The sequence below is a fragment of the Pristiophorus japonicus genome, chromosome 2, assembly GCF_044704955.1.
Source record: "Pristiophorus japonicus isolate sPriJap1 chromosome 2, sPriJap1.hap1, whole genome shotgun sequence".
In the NCBI taxonomy this organism is placed as follows: Eukaryota; Metazoa; Chordata; class Chondrichthyes; family Pristiophoridae; genus Pristiophorus; species Pristiophorus japonicus.
The window spans coordinates 62,879,935-62,895,568 of record NC_091978.1 but is presented as its reverse complement, the minus strand read 5'-3'; the positions used below and the strand labels follow the sequence as shown (position 1 = coordinate 62,895,568).

The window sequence follows — 15,634 nt, the reverse complement described above, 5'->3', positions numbered from 1 at the left end:
TGATTTACTTCTCTCCTACTCTTTTTAATTTCTTAGGTTGTTCATGGTTGCCACCTTTTGCAGGGAAAGAAAACCTGACCCTAAAGGGAGTTCACACTTTTTTCTTGTACCTGTACTGTTCTTTCTGTAACACATACTTCAAGCCCCAGTTGCACTCTGACAGAACTGCAAACAAAACAGCCATGAACAAATAAAAAGCACCTACTATTCCGACTTACTGTAGGACAGTAATGTGCCAGTGGGAGGATTGTTTCAAGTGCGTGAGAATAATCCCGCCCAGTGTTGGTTGCATATTAATATTAAATATTTATTCCAACGTTCTCTGAAACTCCACACTCCTCTGCCGAATCACTGTCAGCATCCTGTGGGGGAGCGTTGAACTTGTAGTCCACTCCTCCCAGGTTTTGCCTCCCTGGGATAGGATTTTGCACCCAAAGCATTAACAGCTCACATAGCTTTTTTGCGGTTTTTAATGCACGGACAGGGTCTTCTGTATGGGCAAGAGGATTTTGTTGAAAGGTTCGATGAATCGTGGATCCGTTTACAATTCAACTTTAATGTATGAAAAAGATAATTACATTATTTTTAAAGAAAGTCACTGTACTGTGGGTTAAAAGTTGTAACCAGCATCAATGTGATAAAAACAGCCAGGTGACATCCCTAATGCATTAACATTGTATACCATTTGAATGTAAAAGTTGAGGCTGTTGCCCTGTTACCCATGGTTCTGTGGCTAAATGCCCAGGAGGCCCAGGTCTGCGCTGATTTTGCAGATCATGCCTGGGATGGTGGGAGGGTTACCACAATGATCCTTGGTTTCACCCAGCTATCTCGATAAAACAACAAATACTGCTCTGAATCTTGGTTATTTACACCGTATTACTAATGCACACTTCTCTGCACTTATCTGGAGCAGGTTTTTTTTATTGTTGCATATACCTTTTTATTGAAAATGATATACCTTGAGGATGATCTTCTGTTAGAAAGATGATTTTACTTTAACCATTACACTTAATATTATAAATGCTACAGGGATTCTTACAGTTAAGTACATAAGAATTTTTTGAGATGCATTAACATTGTATACCATTTGAATGTAAAAGTTGTTGCCCTGTTACCCATGGCTCTGTGGCTAAATGCCCAGGAGGCCCAGGTCTGCGCTGATTTTGCAGATCACGCCTGGGATGGTGGGAGGGTTACCACAATTGACCTCAGTGCCCTGGTAAACATCAGTCAGCGTTTCAGCCCTAGATGGCTATTCAGTATATCCTGCAGGAACGTGCACAGATGTGGACATCAGGTGAAGAACAGGATCAGGCATGGTTGGAATGCAAGTATAAAGTAAGACAGGTTTGAAAACATAATCAAATTATAACCATATACTAAAGCAGGTTTATGGGGAGATTTAATACAGGTGGTGGAAGCAGATCCAATAGTAACTTTCAAAAGGGAATTGGATACACACTTGAAAAGGAAAAATTTGCAGGGCTACGGGGCAAGAGCAGGGGAGTGGGACTAATTGGATAGCTTTTTCAAAGAGTTAGCATAGGCATGATGGACTGAGTGGTCTCCTTTTGTGCAGTATGATTCTATGTGAACATCAGATGAATGCAAATATAAAACAAGACTTGTTTGAAAACAAAATCTGATTAATCTAGAATTGAAAACTTCAAATGTAAAATTAATATATATTTTTTCCTCTTTTATTTCTATATAATATATAAATATATAAACCACAGAGCTACCCATCACACTCCTCAACGGACATCAATGCCAGTCTCCCACCGATGTCCAGTTTCCACCGTAGTGGCACAAATCAATACGGTGCTGCATCCTGCACACCGCCTGCCAATGGAACAGACAATATCATGGGTAAGTTACAAAAGAAACGACTTGCATTTATATAGTGCCCTTCACAACCTCAGGACGTCCCAAAGTGCTTTACAACCAATGGTGTACTGATTGATGGTGTTGCTGAAATCGATAGAAATAGCTTTACTAAATTTATCAAATGCTGCACGTAACTCTTCACTGCTACTGTTTTGGTGCATGTTTTTGGAGGGCCTGGAGGTCATTGCATCAGTTGATCCAAGCCAACCAATTCATTTCACTTGAACAAAGTTGTTATATGAACCATAAAAGCATCCGAGTTAAACAGCATGACTACAGTACACTGATTGCTTTTCATGTCATTTCTGTGCACATTTATATACTAAAAATAATTGCCAAAATATCTATCTATCTCCAAAACCTCAAACAAAACACATTCTTGGAGGGGATGAGGGAGAACATTCAAATTATTGAATATATGATACTTCTAATACCCAAAGCATATTTTTTTACTGCAACAGCTGTTCACCCTTTACAATCCATCACTGGGACCTCTGCCTCATTGGCTTCTTAGACCACTCTATGACCACATTTCTGGCCCTCCTGTCATACTCCTGATGCATTTGTGGCTGGACGGGATATAGATTTTCACACCCACAGTGTCCATAAATTATTTTAAAAGGGAATGACATGGATGCTTGAAAAAGGACATAAAAGGGGTATGATCAGCAGGCGGGATTAAACCAGTTGGCTCATATGGAGGAAAAACACAGACTTGGTGGGATGACTAGCCTGTGTTGCACCATCCAATGATTCTAATTATTAAAATAATAAAAATTATTAAAATATAACTTATCAGCAACTGTTCTAGAAAGTACAAAATCCAGAATGCGATTGTAAAAATGTTTTAATAAATATCAACCTGGTAAACCTTTTTCTATGTTTAATCTCACAAGAAGAAACCATTGTTTTTAAGAACTGCAAATGGGCTATCATTCATGAAGACCAAAAACATTCTAGAAGATCTTAAAAATAAAATATTCAAGCCATTAGCGATGACCACACCCAAGAGACCTCAGACGCTTGAGTAATGTCTGAATGTAAAGTTGGGTTTGAGTGAAACTCTGTTTGTCTGAGTCAGCCAAATGATCATTAAAAGGGCACTGCCTTCATGAAAAGTCTTTGGAAAACTTATTTTGTTCCATTAAAAACTCGAGTGATGTAAATTACATTAACAACATCATCACATCACTTGAGTAATATCACTGTGACGACAGTGACACTGACTGCTCTATCTCCAGAAAAATGGTTTCCCCAAACACGTTTTTCACTAAGACAGAGCCTCGATAAATTTGGGACGAGTTCACTTAAAGGAGAACCTCACAAGTTTACATTATAGTAATGTCAGCCATTTGTATCTATGCTGGAGAAATCCGAAATTAATCCCACTGCACCGTGCTCTCCCCGAACCTTCCTCATGTGTCAAATATTTATCCAATTTTCCATTAAAAGGTGCAGTGCTCTCTACTTCAACTTCTACCTGAGCATTCCATGCTCCAACAATCCCTGCATAAAGAAATTTCTCTTAACCCCTCTCACTCTCTAAGCGACAGTTTTACATTGCACACCACTGGATTCCTCAACCAGAGGAAATAGTCTTTCCCTATTCACTCCTATCATCATTTTTAAAAATCTCTTTAAATCTTCCATTAGCATGCTGTGTTCCAATAGTAATAGTCGCTATATTTCAAGTCTCTTCTCATAATTACAGTTTCCCATCCCTGGCACTATCTTGGTGAATCTACACTGAACACTCATTATAACTTTAATGTCCTAGTTATATTTGGGAACCAGAAAGTGCACACAGAACTCTAACCATTGCCTAACCAATGCTTTGCATATCTTTATTTTTGTATCTCAGAATTTCAAAAGAATGTAGGAAGTTAATTGAGAGCTCGGCCAACAGTTCAATGTATAAATGCATTACATGGCATGATGCTGAGCCGTGTAGACTGGGAACAACCCAGGTTTGATACCTGATTTGCACCAAGTTAGTAGATCACTGCAGGGGTTATGATGGAGAAGCCAGATTTGGATTCAGTGTTCCTGGATGAGGGTGTGGAGAAATCAGCCATGATTCCTGCTCCAAATTATCAACAACAACAACTTGCATTTATATAGCATCCCAAGGCACTTCACAGGAGCATTATCAAACAAAATTTTATACTGAGCCACGTAAGGCGATATTAGGGCAGAAACAAGTAGATTTTAAGGAACATCTTAAAGGAGGAAAGAGAGATTGAGAGACGGAGAGATTTAGGAAGGAAATTCCAGAGCATCGAGCCTCAGCAGCTGAAGGCAAGGCCCTCAATGGCGATCCCTACATTGAAGTGTGTACATGTGGGGATCCCTGTGCTACCAATGAAAAAATTAAGGATAATAGTGCAAGGCTCCATTCTTGGCATGGAACATCACTAACATTGAGTGCAATAATGGGTTGCATCAATGTAGCCCTTATTTTCCGATTCACACTTTACGTAAGTGAAATTACCCCCGAAAAATGAACTTTGAAAAATCCCCAGATAGTCCAACTTTTTAAGGTTTATTTCCTCTCGGGTGCTATTGTACTGCATTGTGCATAAAGATTAGCCCCAGAAGGTGATCCCACAACAATTACCAGAAGAGCAATTCTGGTGACAATGCAACTGAATTGCACTATCCAGTTTGCATATCAAAAAATGTCACATCAACATAAACTGTGCGCAATAACTGACCCGTAAATGCCATTGTCAAATAAGTTATATGCAAATACCATATATATATATATATATATCTATAATAAGTATACTTGATTAAATGCTTCTATGTTTGTGTTTATAAATTATAAGAACATAAGAAATAGGAGCAAGAGTAGGCCATTCGGCCCCTCAAGCCTGCTCTGCCATTCAATAAGATCATGGCTGATCTTCTACCTCAACTCCATTTCCTGCACTATCCCCCATATCCCTTGATTCCCTTAATATCCAAAAATCTATCGATCTGTGTTTTGAATATACTCATTGACTGAGCCTCCATGACCCTCTGGTGTAGAGAATTCCAAAGATTCACCACCCTCTGAGTGAAGAAATGTCTCCTCATCTCAGTCCTAAATGGCCGATCCCTTATTCTGAGACTGTGACCCCTAGTTCTAGACTCTCCAGGCAGAGTAAAACATCCTCCCTACATCTACCCTGTCAAGCCCTGTAAGAATTTTGCATGTTTCAATGAGATCACCTCTCATTCTTCTAAACTCTAGAGAATATAACTCTAGAAATTATTGCCTTAATAACTTCATAATCTTGTATCAGATTTTCTCCAGACTTACAGGGCTAGATTTTCGGTTTTCTGCGAAAACAGTTGTTTTTCGTCAAAAATTACCATTTTCGCTGTGCTACCGTTTTTAGGCCGAACTTTCGGCCTTTACGTCTGCATCAGGAGCGTATTGGTAAAGTCGGCGTCATACGAGGATTCGAGGCGCAAACCGCGAGTTTCGGCAACTTTAGTCCGGGGCCGGTAGTGCTGCGAGAGAGGCCTTGCGAGGGGGAAAAACAAACAAACCAAAAAAAAAATTGCAGAAAACATTCACAAAACCCTTATCTACTAAATCGCTGAAAAAGAATTAAAAAATAAAAACTTTAACTTACCTTTTTTGCAGGTCTTCATACTTACCGCTGCTGGCAGGGCTGCACTAACAGTTTGACCCTGTCGGTATTCTGGGCACAGTGTACGGGTCTGGAGAGTGCCGAAAGTACAACGGTAACGCAATCCACTGCGTTGCATGGCACTACACATTGGCACTCCTCTCCACGGTGGTACTTGAAAGCACCACTGCAAAAAGGTGCCCAAAGATCCCGCCGACCGGGTTTTCGCCGTGGAGGGTCAAATCGCGGCGAAAACTCGGTCGCAAAGTCGGAGAAAATCCAGCCCATATAAAATCATAGAATGGAGAGCACAGAAAACAGGCGATTTGGCCCAGCAGTGCTGCTCTTCACGTGAACCATCTATTTTAATCCTACTCCCTGCGAGCGCCCCATACCCTTCAATAGCCCTCTTTTTTAAGCATCTATTTAATTCCCTTCTTAAAAAGATTTATTGTGGACTCCAATAAGAGATTTGCTCTCACCAGCGTCATCTGGCCGCCACTCAAATATAGGCACACTGGGAACTGTCTCTGACTTTGTGCCTTCAGTATTTGAAGCGTAACCTTCGTAAGTGCTTGCCTCTCCTCAGACTTTTGCTTTCTGAACTAAGCATGCTGAGACCTATCCTCATTCTGTCTGTGCATCTCTGAACACTAACTTAAGTCGAAGGGAACAGCTGTTTCTAGGCGGTCTGGGCACCACTATCCTCTGACATAAATGACGCTATCCAAATTTAATCAGTATAGGGCAAGGGCATTCAGTTTAAAAACAAAACTTATTGGGAATTGCTGTTGAGTCTGCAAAATGTAGAAAACTTGAAACCCTCAGTGGTTGACACTTTTCTCCCCACCTAATCAGGTGATCAGGAAGGCCAATGGTATCTTGGCCTTTATTGCAAAGGGGATGGAGTATAAAAGCAGGGAAGTCTTGCTATAATTATACAGGGTATTGATGAGGCCACACCTGGAATACTGCATGCCGTTTTGGTTTCCATATTTACGAAAGGATATACTTGCTTTGGAGGCAGTTCAGAGAAGGTTCACTAGGTTGATTCCAGGGATGGGGAGGGGTTGAGGAAAAGTTGAGTAGGTTGGGCCTCTACTCATTGGAATTCAGAAGAATGAGAGGTGATTTTATTGAAACGTATAAGATTATGAGGGGGCTTGACAAGGTGGATGCAGAGAGGATGTTTCCACTGATGGGGGAGACTAGAACTAGAGGGCATGATCTTAAAATAAGGGGCCGCCCATTTAAAATAGAGATGAGGAGAAATTTCTTCTCTCAGAGGATTGTAAATCTGTGGAATTCCATGCCTCAGAGAGCTGTGGAAGCTGGGACATTGAATAAATTTAAGACAGAAATAGACAGTTTCTTAAACGATAGGGGATAAGGAGTTATGGAAAGTGGGCAGGGAAGTGGAGCTGAGTCCATGATCAGATCAGCCATGATCTTATTGAATGGCAGAGCAGACTCGAGGGGCCGTATGGCCTACTCCTGTTCCTATTTCTTTTGTTTTAATACTCCATCTGTCTCAATTAAACCTGATAATGTTACAGTCCAACATCGTGACGTCATCTGGCGGTTTTCCACCGTCCCATATCACGGGTCTGTTTCCCTAATAATTGAAATGTTATGCTAGAATGTCTCTGCAGGTTGTGGCCTAATTTGATTAACTTTATTTTCTTCTCCTTCTAGTAAGTAGAGCAGGCACGTCAACTGGCAGCTCACAGACTGGCGATGCACTGGGTAAAGCACTTGCATCAGTAAGTGGAAGGACTATTATACACTGGTTCTCTTTTGTTGTTGGAATAGTGGGGAAAGGCTGTGAATGGTGAGGAGAAGCTGTTTATATGTCTGGTCGCCACGTAATGCAATGATGTGAAAGTGGAACACCTCGCAAACACTTGAGGCAATCGCACCAGACAGGGATATTCTTACAGATGATTACTTACGGGCACAACCAATGTAATCCAAACTTCTTGGCTGCTTGGTTGGGATTTGGAATTTATCTTTAATGGCATAATCTGTGGCAAAGACAGCTGCAGGAGCTGCCTGGTATAATACCTGCTATTGCTGCATTTAGCTGGAATTCTTACTGGTGACATCCAAAGCGGCCTGGCCTTGGGAAATGGGGTTGGCCCAGTTGGATTTGAAAACAATTTGGTCCTTTAGCTGTTAGAACATGTTTTTTTAATAATAACTGTTAGTCACGAGGTTGATTCCTGAGATGAAAGGGTTGTCTTATGAAGAAAGATTGAGCAGGTTGGGCCTGTGTCATTGGAGTTTAGAAGAATAAGCGATGATCTTATTGAAACATATAAGATTCTGAGGAGGCTTGACAGGGTTGATGCAGGGAGGATGTTTCCCCTCGTGGGGGAATCTAGAACTAGGGGGCATAATTTCAGAATAAGGGGTCGCCCATTTAAAACAGAAATGAGAAGGAATTTCTTCTCTCAAAGGGTTGTGAGTCTTTGGAATTCTCTTCCCCAGAGAGATATGGAGGCTGGGTCATTGAATAGATAGACAGATTTTTGAATGCTAAGGGAGTCAAGGGTTATGGGGAGCGGACAGGGAAGTGGAGTTGAGGCTAAGATCAGATCAGCCGTGATCTTACTGAATGGCGGAGCAGGCTCGGTGGGACAAATGGCCTACTTCTATTTCTTATGTTCTTATGTTACTCTAAGTCTAAGAAACAGATATAAAAAAGATGTTAAAGAATCTTTTACCGCTAAGTTTTCAAAAAAACATACTTACGGGGCTGCCACTCTTTAATTTATTTTCCTACCAATATATATTCTTTAAAAAAAAACAGAGGCTAGGTGAAAGCACAGATGTGCGTCTTGGTATGAAGTGCAGATCATTATAGCATTAACAGACTGTTGTGAGGTGCAGTCTTTACCCATGACTTCCTGAATGCTGACTCCCCAATCTTAGCCATGCCACTGTGGAGAGATAATGGCCCAGAAATTCGATGATGCTGCCCCCGTTTTACAGGCAACCAATAACAAAGCATCCAATTCTGAGCTGGAAGTGCGGCTCTCGTCATAATTGCCATAGGCATGAAAAGAGTTGTCCAGGGCCCACGCATCAAACAGACATTAAGCCCTCAGAATATGCAAATAAGGGACCTCGCTACCCGTTTGATGCTTCCTTTACCTAATTGGCTTGCCATGTTCAGGAAAATGTGGTCTAATAAGGCCTAAGCCTTCCATCACACGGATTATTGGCTGCAACTAGTGTGTGCCTACCTGTGGGTGCAAACCGATTTCTAGGCCAATGAGCGAAGACCAGGCCAGAAGAAACATAAAAAGTCCACCATACCGTCAACGTTCCCTTTGATTTTTTTTGCGGGGGGCGGCACGCGGCCCATTAAAAATTCCACGCATGCGCCTTTTTTTTTCAATTTAAAAGCCGGCTCACCGGCCATGCAGCCACGGAACTTAAAGGGAATATTGCATATCGCTCTTGGGTATCTCCTTGCATAATTTAGATGAGAAATGTGTCTCCTTAGATCAGGATTTTGTAATGTGGGCACATCATCATCATGGGCAGTCTCTCGGAATCGAGGAAGACTTGCTTCCATTCTTAAAATGAGTCCTTAGGTGGCTGAACAGTCCAATACGAGAACCACAGTGCCTGTTACAGGTGGGGCAGATAGTCGTTATGGGAAAGGTGGGGGTGCACGGCCCATTAAAAATTCCACGCATGCGCCTTTTTTTTTCAATTTCAAAGCCGGCTCACCGGCCATGCGGCCGTGGAACTTAAAGGGAATATTGCACATCGCTCTTGGGTATCTCCTTGCATAACTTAGATAAGGGTAGGCCTTATTGGACCACATTTTCCTGAACATGGCAAGCCAATTAGGTAAAGGAAGCATCAAACGGGTAGTGAGGACCCTTATTTGCATATTCTGAGGGCTTACTGCCTGTTTGATGCGGGGGTTTGCCACATGCTCTTTCCACTGCCTGCGCTTGATTTCTGCATGCTCTTGCCGATGAGACTCGAGGTGCTCAGCATCCTCCCGGACGCACTTCCTCCACTTAGGGCGGTCTTTGGCCAGGGACTCCCAGGTGTCAGTAGCATGTTGCACTTTTTCAGGGAGGCTTTGAAGATGTCCCTGTAACGTTTTTCTGCCCACCTTTGGTTTGTTTGCCGTGAAGGAGTAGAGCGCTTGCTTTGGGAGTCTTGTGTCTCGCATGCAAACGATGTGGTCTGCCCAGCGGAGCTGATCAGGTGTGATCAGTGCTTCAATGCTGGGGATGTTGGCCTGGTCGAGGACACTAATGTGGGTGTGTCTGTCCTCCCAGGGGATTTGTAGGATCTTGCGGAGGCATCTTTGGTGGTAGTTCTCCAGCGACTTGAGGTGTCTACTGTACATGGTCCATGTCTCTGAGCCATACGGGAGGGCAGGTATTACTACAGCCCTGTAGACAATGAGCTTGGTAGCAGTTTTGAGGGCCTGATCTTCAAACACTCTTTTCCTCAGGCGGCCGAAGGCTGCAGTGCCGCACTGGAGGCAGTGTTGAAGCTCGTCATCAATGTCTGCTCTTGTTGATAAGAAACTCCCGAGGTATGGAAAATGGTCCATGTTGTCGAGGGTCGTGCCATGGATCTTGATGACTGGGGGGGGGCAATGATGTGCGGCGAGAACAGGCTGGTGGAGGACCTTTGTCTGACAGATGTTTAGCGTAAGGCCCATGCTTTCGTACGCTATAGTAAATAAATCGACTATGTCCTGGAGTTCAGCCTCTGTATGTGCACAGACGCAGGCGTCATCCATGTACTGCAGCTCGATGACAGAGGTTGAGGTGGTCTTGGACCTGGCCTGGAGACGGCGAAGGTTGAACAGGTTCACACTGGTTTAGTTCCACTCGAGTGGGGAGCTTGTTGACTGTGAAGTGGAGCATGGCAGTGAGGAAGATTGAGAAGAGGGTTGAGGCGATGACGCAGCCCTGTTTGACCCTGGTCCAGACATGGATTGGGTCTGTAATGGATCTGTTGGTAAGGATCACGGCCTGCATGTCGTGGAGGAAGGGCACAACAGCAGTGATGAATGAGTTTACCACTTTCACACACTAGCAGATACATTCATATTACCAGATTGCATCAGTGAAGATCTGCATGAAGTGAGCTGAATATGGAATTCCCAGCATTTGTACTTCGCCCCATTCCCCTTCCCCTACTCACTCACCAATTCTGCGTGTGCGTGTTTATAAAAAAGTGTGTACAAGATCCCTCCCCCCCCCCCCGCCATCTTACCAAAAAAAATGCATGAGTTAAATATTTATAGCAGCCCTATTGCAAGTTGCTTGCTTTGTGACCCATCTCAAATCCGCTTTTCATACTTGGTACCCTGAGCTGCACTGGGAGTTAATACAACTTGCATCTTTCACACTGGGGAATTTTACTGCAAAACAGCTGTAAATGTGCAACAAATGCAAAATGTTCAACAGTGGCGTAAATGGGCCTACAATTTACACAGTGTTAATGAGAAATAAATAATGTTACAGCACAAGTAGAATGGCCACCTCATATTGTCATTACATGCATTCATAAGTGCACTGTGATAATTAGGTTCAAAGCGCCCGCTAATAAAACGATTCCTGCTTTTGTTTCAGATCTACTCACCAGACCACACTAACAACAGTTTCCCTTCAAATCCATCAACGCCTGTTGGATCTCCGCCAACTCTCACAGGTAAAACAATCCACCATTGTTTCAGGCAAGTTGAATGTGTGCGTGGGTTTGCTGTTTTTCCCCCCTTGTGTTTTGACTTTAAACACAAAGTTTTAACCCTGATCTCTATTTTTAGCAGGTACCTCTGTGTGGTCCATAAATGGAGGCCATGGTCCATCCTCTCCCAATTATGAAGGCCCACTTCACTCTTTGGTAGGTCTGAGAAAAAAGGATGCAGCAATATACTATCAAAATAAAGTTGGACTCCTTTATTCCGTTTACACACTTAATCTGGTAGTGCCTTTGAGGCCTTTTTCCTGTTGCTTCATTGGGCTAAATAGATCTATGCCGTGCTATTTTATGTGTGTGTGGATTAAATGAAGTCTTTAGGAGATTTCTGTATTTAAGAATTTTTTAGGGGGGAAAAGTGATGTGATTTTTAAAAAGTTAGCTTCATGTATTCCTGCCGAGGAACATTCATATTTTTTGGAATAGCAAGTTTACACTTTGAGTACCAAAAGGCATTTTCGTCCTTCAAAACTATGCCTTTTTACATTTTCTTCTTTAAAAATGAGGCACCATAAATAATTCATAGTTTTGGGGTAGATATCTGGCGTAATGGGAGTAGAGTGGTAAGAATTTGTGGCGGAACTCATTTGCACTTGCTCCAGTGACAAATTCCGACAGGGGGTGTGCGGGCACTTCTTTCACCCATGCCCGCCTTTTGTCATCTCATTTGTGGCAGTGGAATTGGTGGGGAATAGCTTCCCTAGAAATCCTGCCAGTTTTGCGTCCTGTATGGCCAGAAACCCATCACAGACGTACTTGATACTTGCAGTGAAGAGCCGCACGTGGGTCCCATAATGGCATATTCAAATTGGAGCCAATCCAAGAGTACTGTACTCGGTTGCCATTTGGACATTGGCAACACATCTAGGAGCAGCAGAGATAGAAATTTGGGGCTTGTAGATACATAGACCAGTAGGGTCCCCCATCATAATCATCATAGGCAGTCCCTCGGAATCGAGGAAGACTTGCTTCCACTCTTAGCATGAGTTCTTAGGTGGCTGTACAGTCCAATATGAGAACCACAGTCTCTGTCACAGGTGGGCGTGGAGCCTGGTTTGCCACACGCTTCTTCCGCTGCCTGTGCTTGATTTCTGCATGCTCTCGGCGACGATATTCGAGGAGCTCAGCGCCCTCCCGGATGCACTTCCTCCACTTAGGACGGTCCTTGACCAGGGACTCCCAGGTGTCAGTGGGGATGTTGCACTTTATCAGGGAGGCTTTGAGGGTGTCCCTGTAACGTTTCCTCTGCCTACCTTTGACTCGTTTGCCGTAGACGAGTTCCGAGTAGAGTGCTTGCTTTGTGAGTCTCGTGTCTGGCATGCGAATTATGTGGCCTGCCCAGCAGAGCTGATCAAGTGTGGTCAGTGTTTCAATGCTGGGGATGTTGGCCTGGATGAGGACGCTAATGTTGGTGCGTCTGTCCTCCCAGGAGATTTGTAGGATCTTGCGGAGACATCGTTGGTGGTATTTCTCCAGTGACTTGAGGTGTCTACTATACATGGTCCATGTCTCTGAGCCATAATGGAGGGCGGGTATTACTACGGTCTCTGTCACAGGTGGGACAGATAGTGGTTGAAAGGAAGGGTGGGGCTTGTAGATACATAGACTAGTAGCGTCCCCCATCTTACACCCAGTTTTCCTTTCTTCCTTGTTCTGAGGTTGGAGTCAAGATTTGTTGTTAGGGCAGTGGAGAGACATTTGCTTTGCATCTAACAGTCACGTGCCTAATTTGGGAATGCTTAATGCTGGCACTGAAAGGTAGATTTTCAGATCATGTTTTAGTCAGGTGGTACAATTAATGGCATCCTAAGTAATGGGGAATTCCCATGCAGCAGCCCATTGTGCCTGTATTGTAGATTTATTTTTAAATGGAATGCTAAAACAGTAAAAAGCCTTCAGAGCAACTACACACTGATAAGGAAACAAAACAAGAATCAATCCAAAAAAACCTCAAAAGCAAACCTCAAATTACAGCAATATGTCTTATTGGCCCCTTTAAATACTCTTTTGTATGCCTCCAGCAACTCTAGACATCCATTTTATATGGGAGGTTTTATGACAAAGTACTGTTCGACACAAATCCCAGGAAATTGTGTTTTATTTTAATTGATTTTCGGGCTGTGGCCATCGCTGGCAAGGCCTGTGTTTATTGCCCATTCCTAGCTTATTACAATGGAGTGACTTGCTAAGCCACTTCAGAGAGCATTTAAGAGTCAACCACATTGATATGGGACTGGAGTCACATATAGACCAGACCAGGTAAGGATGGAAGGTTTCCTTCCCTAAAGGACATTAATGAACCGGTTGGGTTTTTACAACAATCCGATAGCTTCTTGGTTACTTTTTACTGATACCAGCTTTTGATTTCCAGCTTTTTTTAAATTCAAATTCTGAAACTGCCATGGTGGGATTTGATTCCATGTTATTAGTCTAGGCCTCTGGATTAGAAACATAGAAACATAGAAAATAGGTGCAGGAGTAGGCCATTTGACCCTTTGAGCCTGCACCACCATTCAATAAGATCATGGCTGATCTTCACCTCAGTACCCCTTTCCTGCTTTCTCTCCATACCCCTTGATCCCTTTAGCCATAAGGACCATATCTAACTCCCTCTTGAATATATCCAATGAACTGGCATCAACAACTCTCTGCGGCAGGGAATTCCACAGGTTAACAACCCTCTGAGTGAAGATGTTACTCCTCATCTCAGTCCTAAATGGCTTATCCCTTATCCTTAGCCTGTCTCCCCTGGTTCTGGACTTCCCCAACATCAGGAACAATCTTCCTGCAGCTAACCTGTCTAGTCCCGTCAGAATTTTATATGTTTCTATGAGATCCCCTCTCATCCTTCTAAACTCCAGTGAATGTAGGCCCAGTCGATCCAGTCTCTCCTCAAATGTCAGTCCTGCCATTCCGGGAATCAGTCTGGTGAACCTTCGCTGCACTCCCTCATTAGCAAAAACGTCCTTCCTCAGATTAGGAGATCAAAACTAAACATAATATTCCAGGTGAGGCCTCACCAAGGCCCTGTAAAACTGCAGTAAGACCTCCCTGCTCCTATTCTCAAATCCCCTAGCTATGAAGGCCAACATACCATTTGCCTTCTTCACCACCTGCTGTACCTGCATGCCAACTTTCAATGACTGATGTACCATGACACCCAGGTCTCGTTGAACCTCCCCTTTTCCTAATCTGACGCCATTCAGATAATATTCTGCCTTTGTGTTTTTTCCCCCCAAAATGGATAACCTCACATTTATCCACATTATACTGCATCTGCCACTCACCTAACCTGTCCATGTCACCCTGCAGCCTCTCAGCGTTCTCCTCACAGCTCACACTGCCACCCAGCTTAGCGTCATCTGCAAACTTGGAGATATTACATTGAATTCCTTCATCTAAATCATTAATGTATATTGTAAGTAGCTGGGGTCCCAGCACTGAGCCCTGCGGCACTCCACGAGTGACTGCCTGCCATTCTGAAAAGCACCCGTTTATTCCGACTCTCTGCTTCCTGTCTGCCAACCAGTTCTCTATCCCCAGTACATTACCCCCAATACCATGTGCTTTAATTTTGCACACTAATTTCTTGTGTGGGACCTTGTCAAAAGCCCTTTGAAAGTCCACATCCACTGGTTCTCCCTTATCCACTCTACTAGTTACATCCTCAAAAAATTCCATAAGATTCGTCAAGCATGATTTCCCTTTCATAAATCCATGCTGATTGGACCGATCCTGTCACTGCTTTCCAAATGCGCTGCTATTTCATCTTTAATAATTGATTTCAACATTTTCCCCACTACTGATGTCAGGCTAACTGATCTATAGTTACCCATTTTCTCTCTCCTTCCTTTTTTAAAAATGATGTTACATTAGCTACCCTCCAGTCCAATAACATAGCCACTGTGCTACTGCACCTTAAAATGGACATCTAACTGAGATTTTGAGGCATCATTTAAATATTACAGTTGGGAAACTGGTGGGCACTCCCACTGCCACTGAAATTTATGTGGGGCACTAAACAATGTAACCAATTTCTGCCCAATTTCAGCCATTCATGCCCACTTATTGGGCACAGTCAATTGAAAAATCTATATTGGGTGTCGTATCAAAGTGTTTCATTCTTCAGCACTAACATCCTACACAAAATTCAGTCAAAAAAGTTGTAGGTAAATTTTAAAAGGTGCTATTTATATAGTAATATATCCAAGCTCTACAGCTCTCCAGAGTTGCAAAGTATTTCCTTACCTAAAATATTAAATTAAACTAGGGAGGTGGAAAAAATAATCTTGTTTGCCGTTTGGCTTCAGAAATGTTGCTGCAAACTATCAAAGTGTTCAGATGTACGAACAAAAACATTTCATGGAAATGGTGAACCC

The 15,634-nt window shown here is 43.0% G+C and overlaps 1 protein-coding gene across 16 annotated transcripts in view; it reads left to right on the top strand.

The window, feature by feature from the left end:
- The window catches only part of LOC139238943 (transcription factor 4-like), a 652,736-nt gene that overhangs the window by 583,393 nt on the left and 53,709 nt on the right, over nucleotides 1-15,634 (top strand). For 12 of the 16 annotated variants that reach the window (XM_070867526.1, XM_070867515.1, XM_070867541.1 and 9 more), the window contains 4 exons: nucleotides 1,740-1,872; nucleotides 7,206-7,273; nucleotides 11,129-11,207; nucleotides 11,323-11,399. In XM_070867526.1, the coding sequence (XP_070723627.1) occupies nucleotides 1,740-1,872; nucleotides 7,206-7,273; nucleotides 11,129-11,207; nucleotides 11,323-11,399 (357 nt within the window). The remainder of the gene's footprint in view (nucleotides 1-1,739; nucleotides 1,873-7,205; nucleotides 7,274-11,128; nucleotides 11,208-11,322; nucleotides 11,400-15,634) is intronic. The other 4 variants (XM_070867511.1, XM_070867567.1, XM_070867572.1 and 1 more) reach the window with 2 other exon arrangements.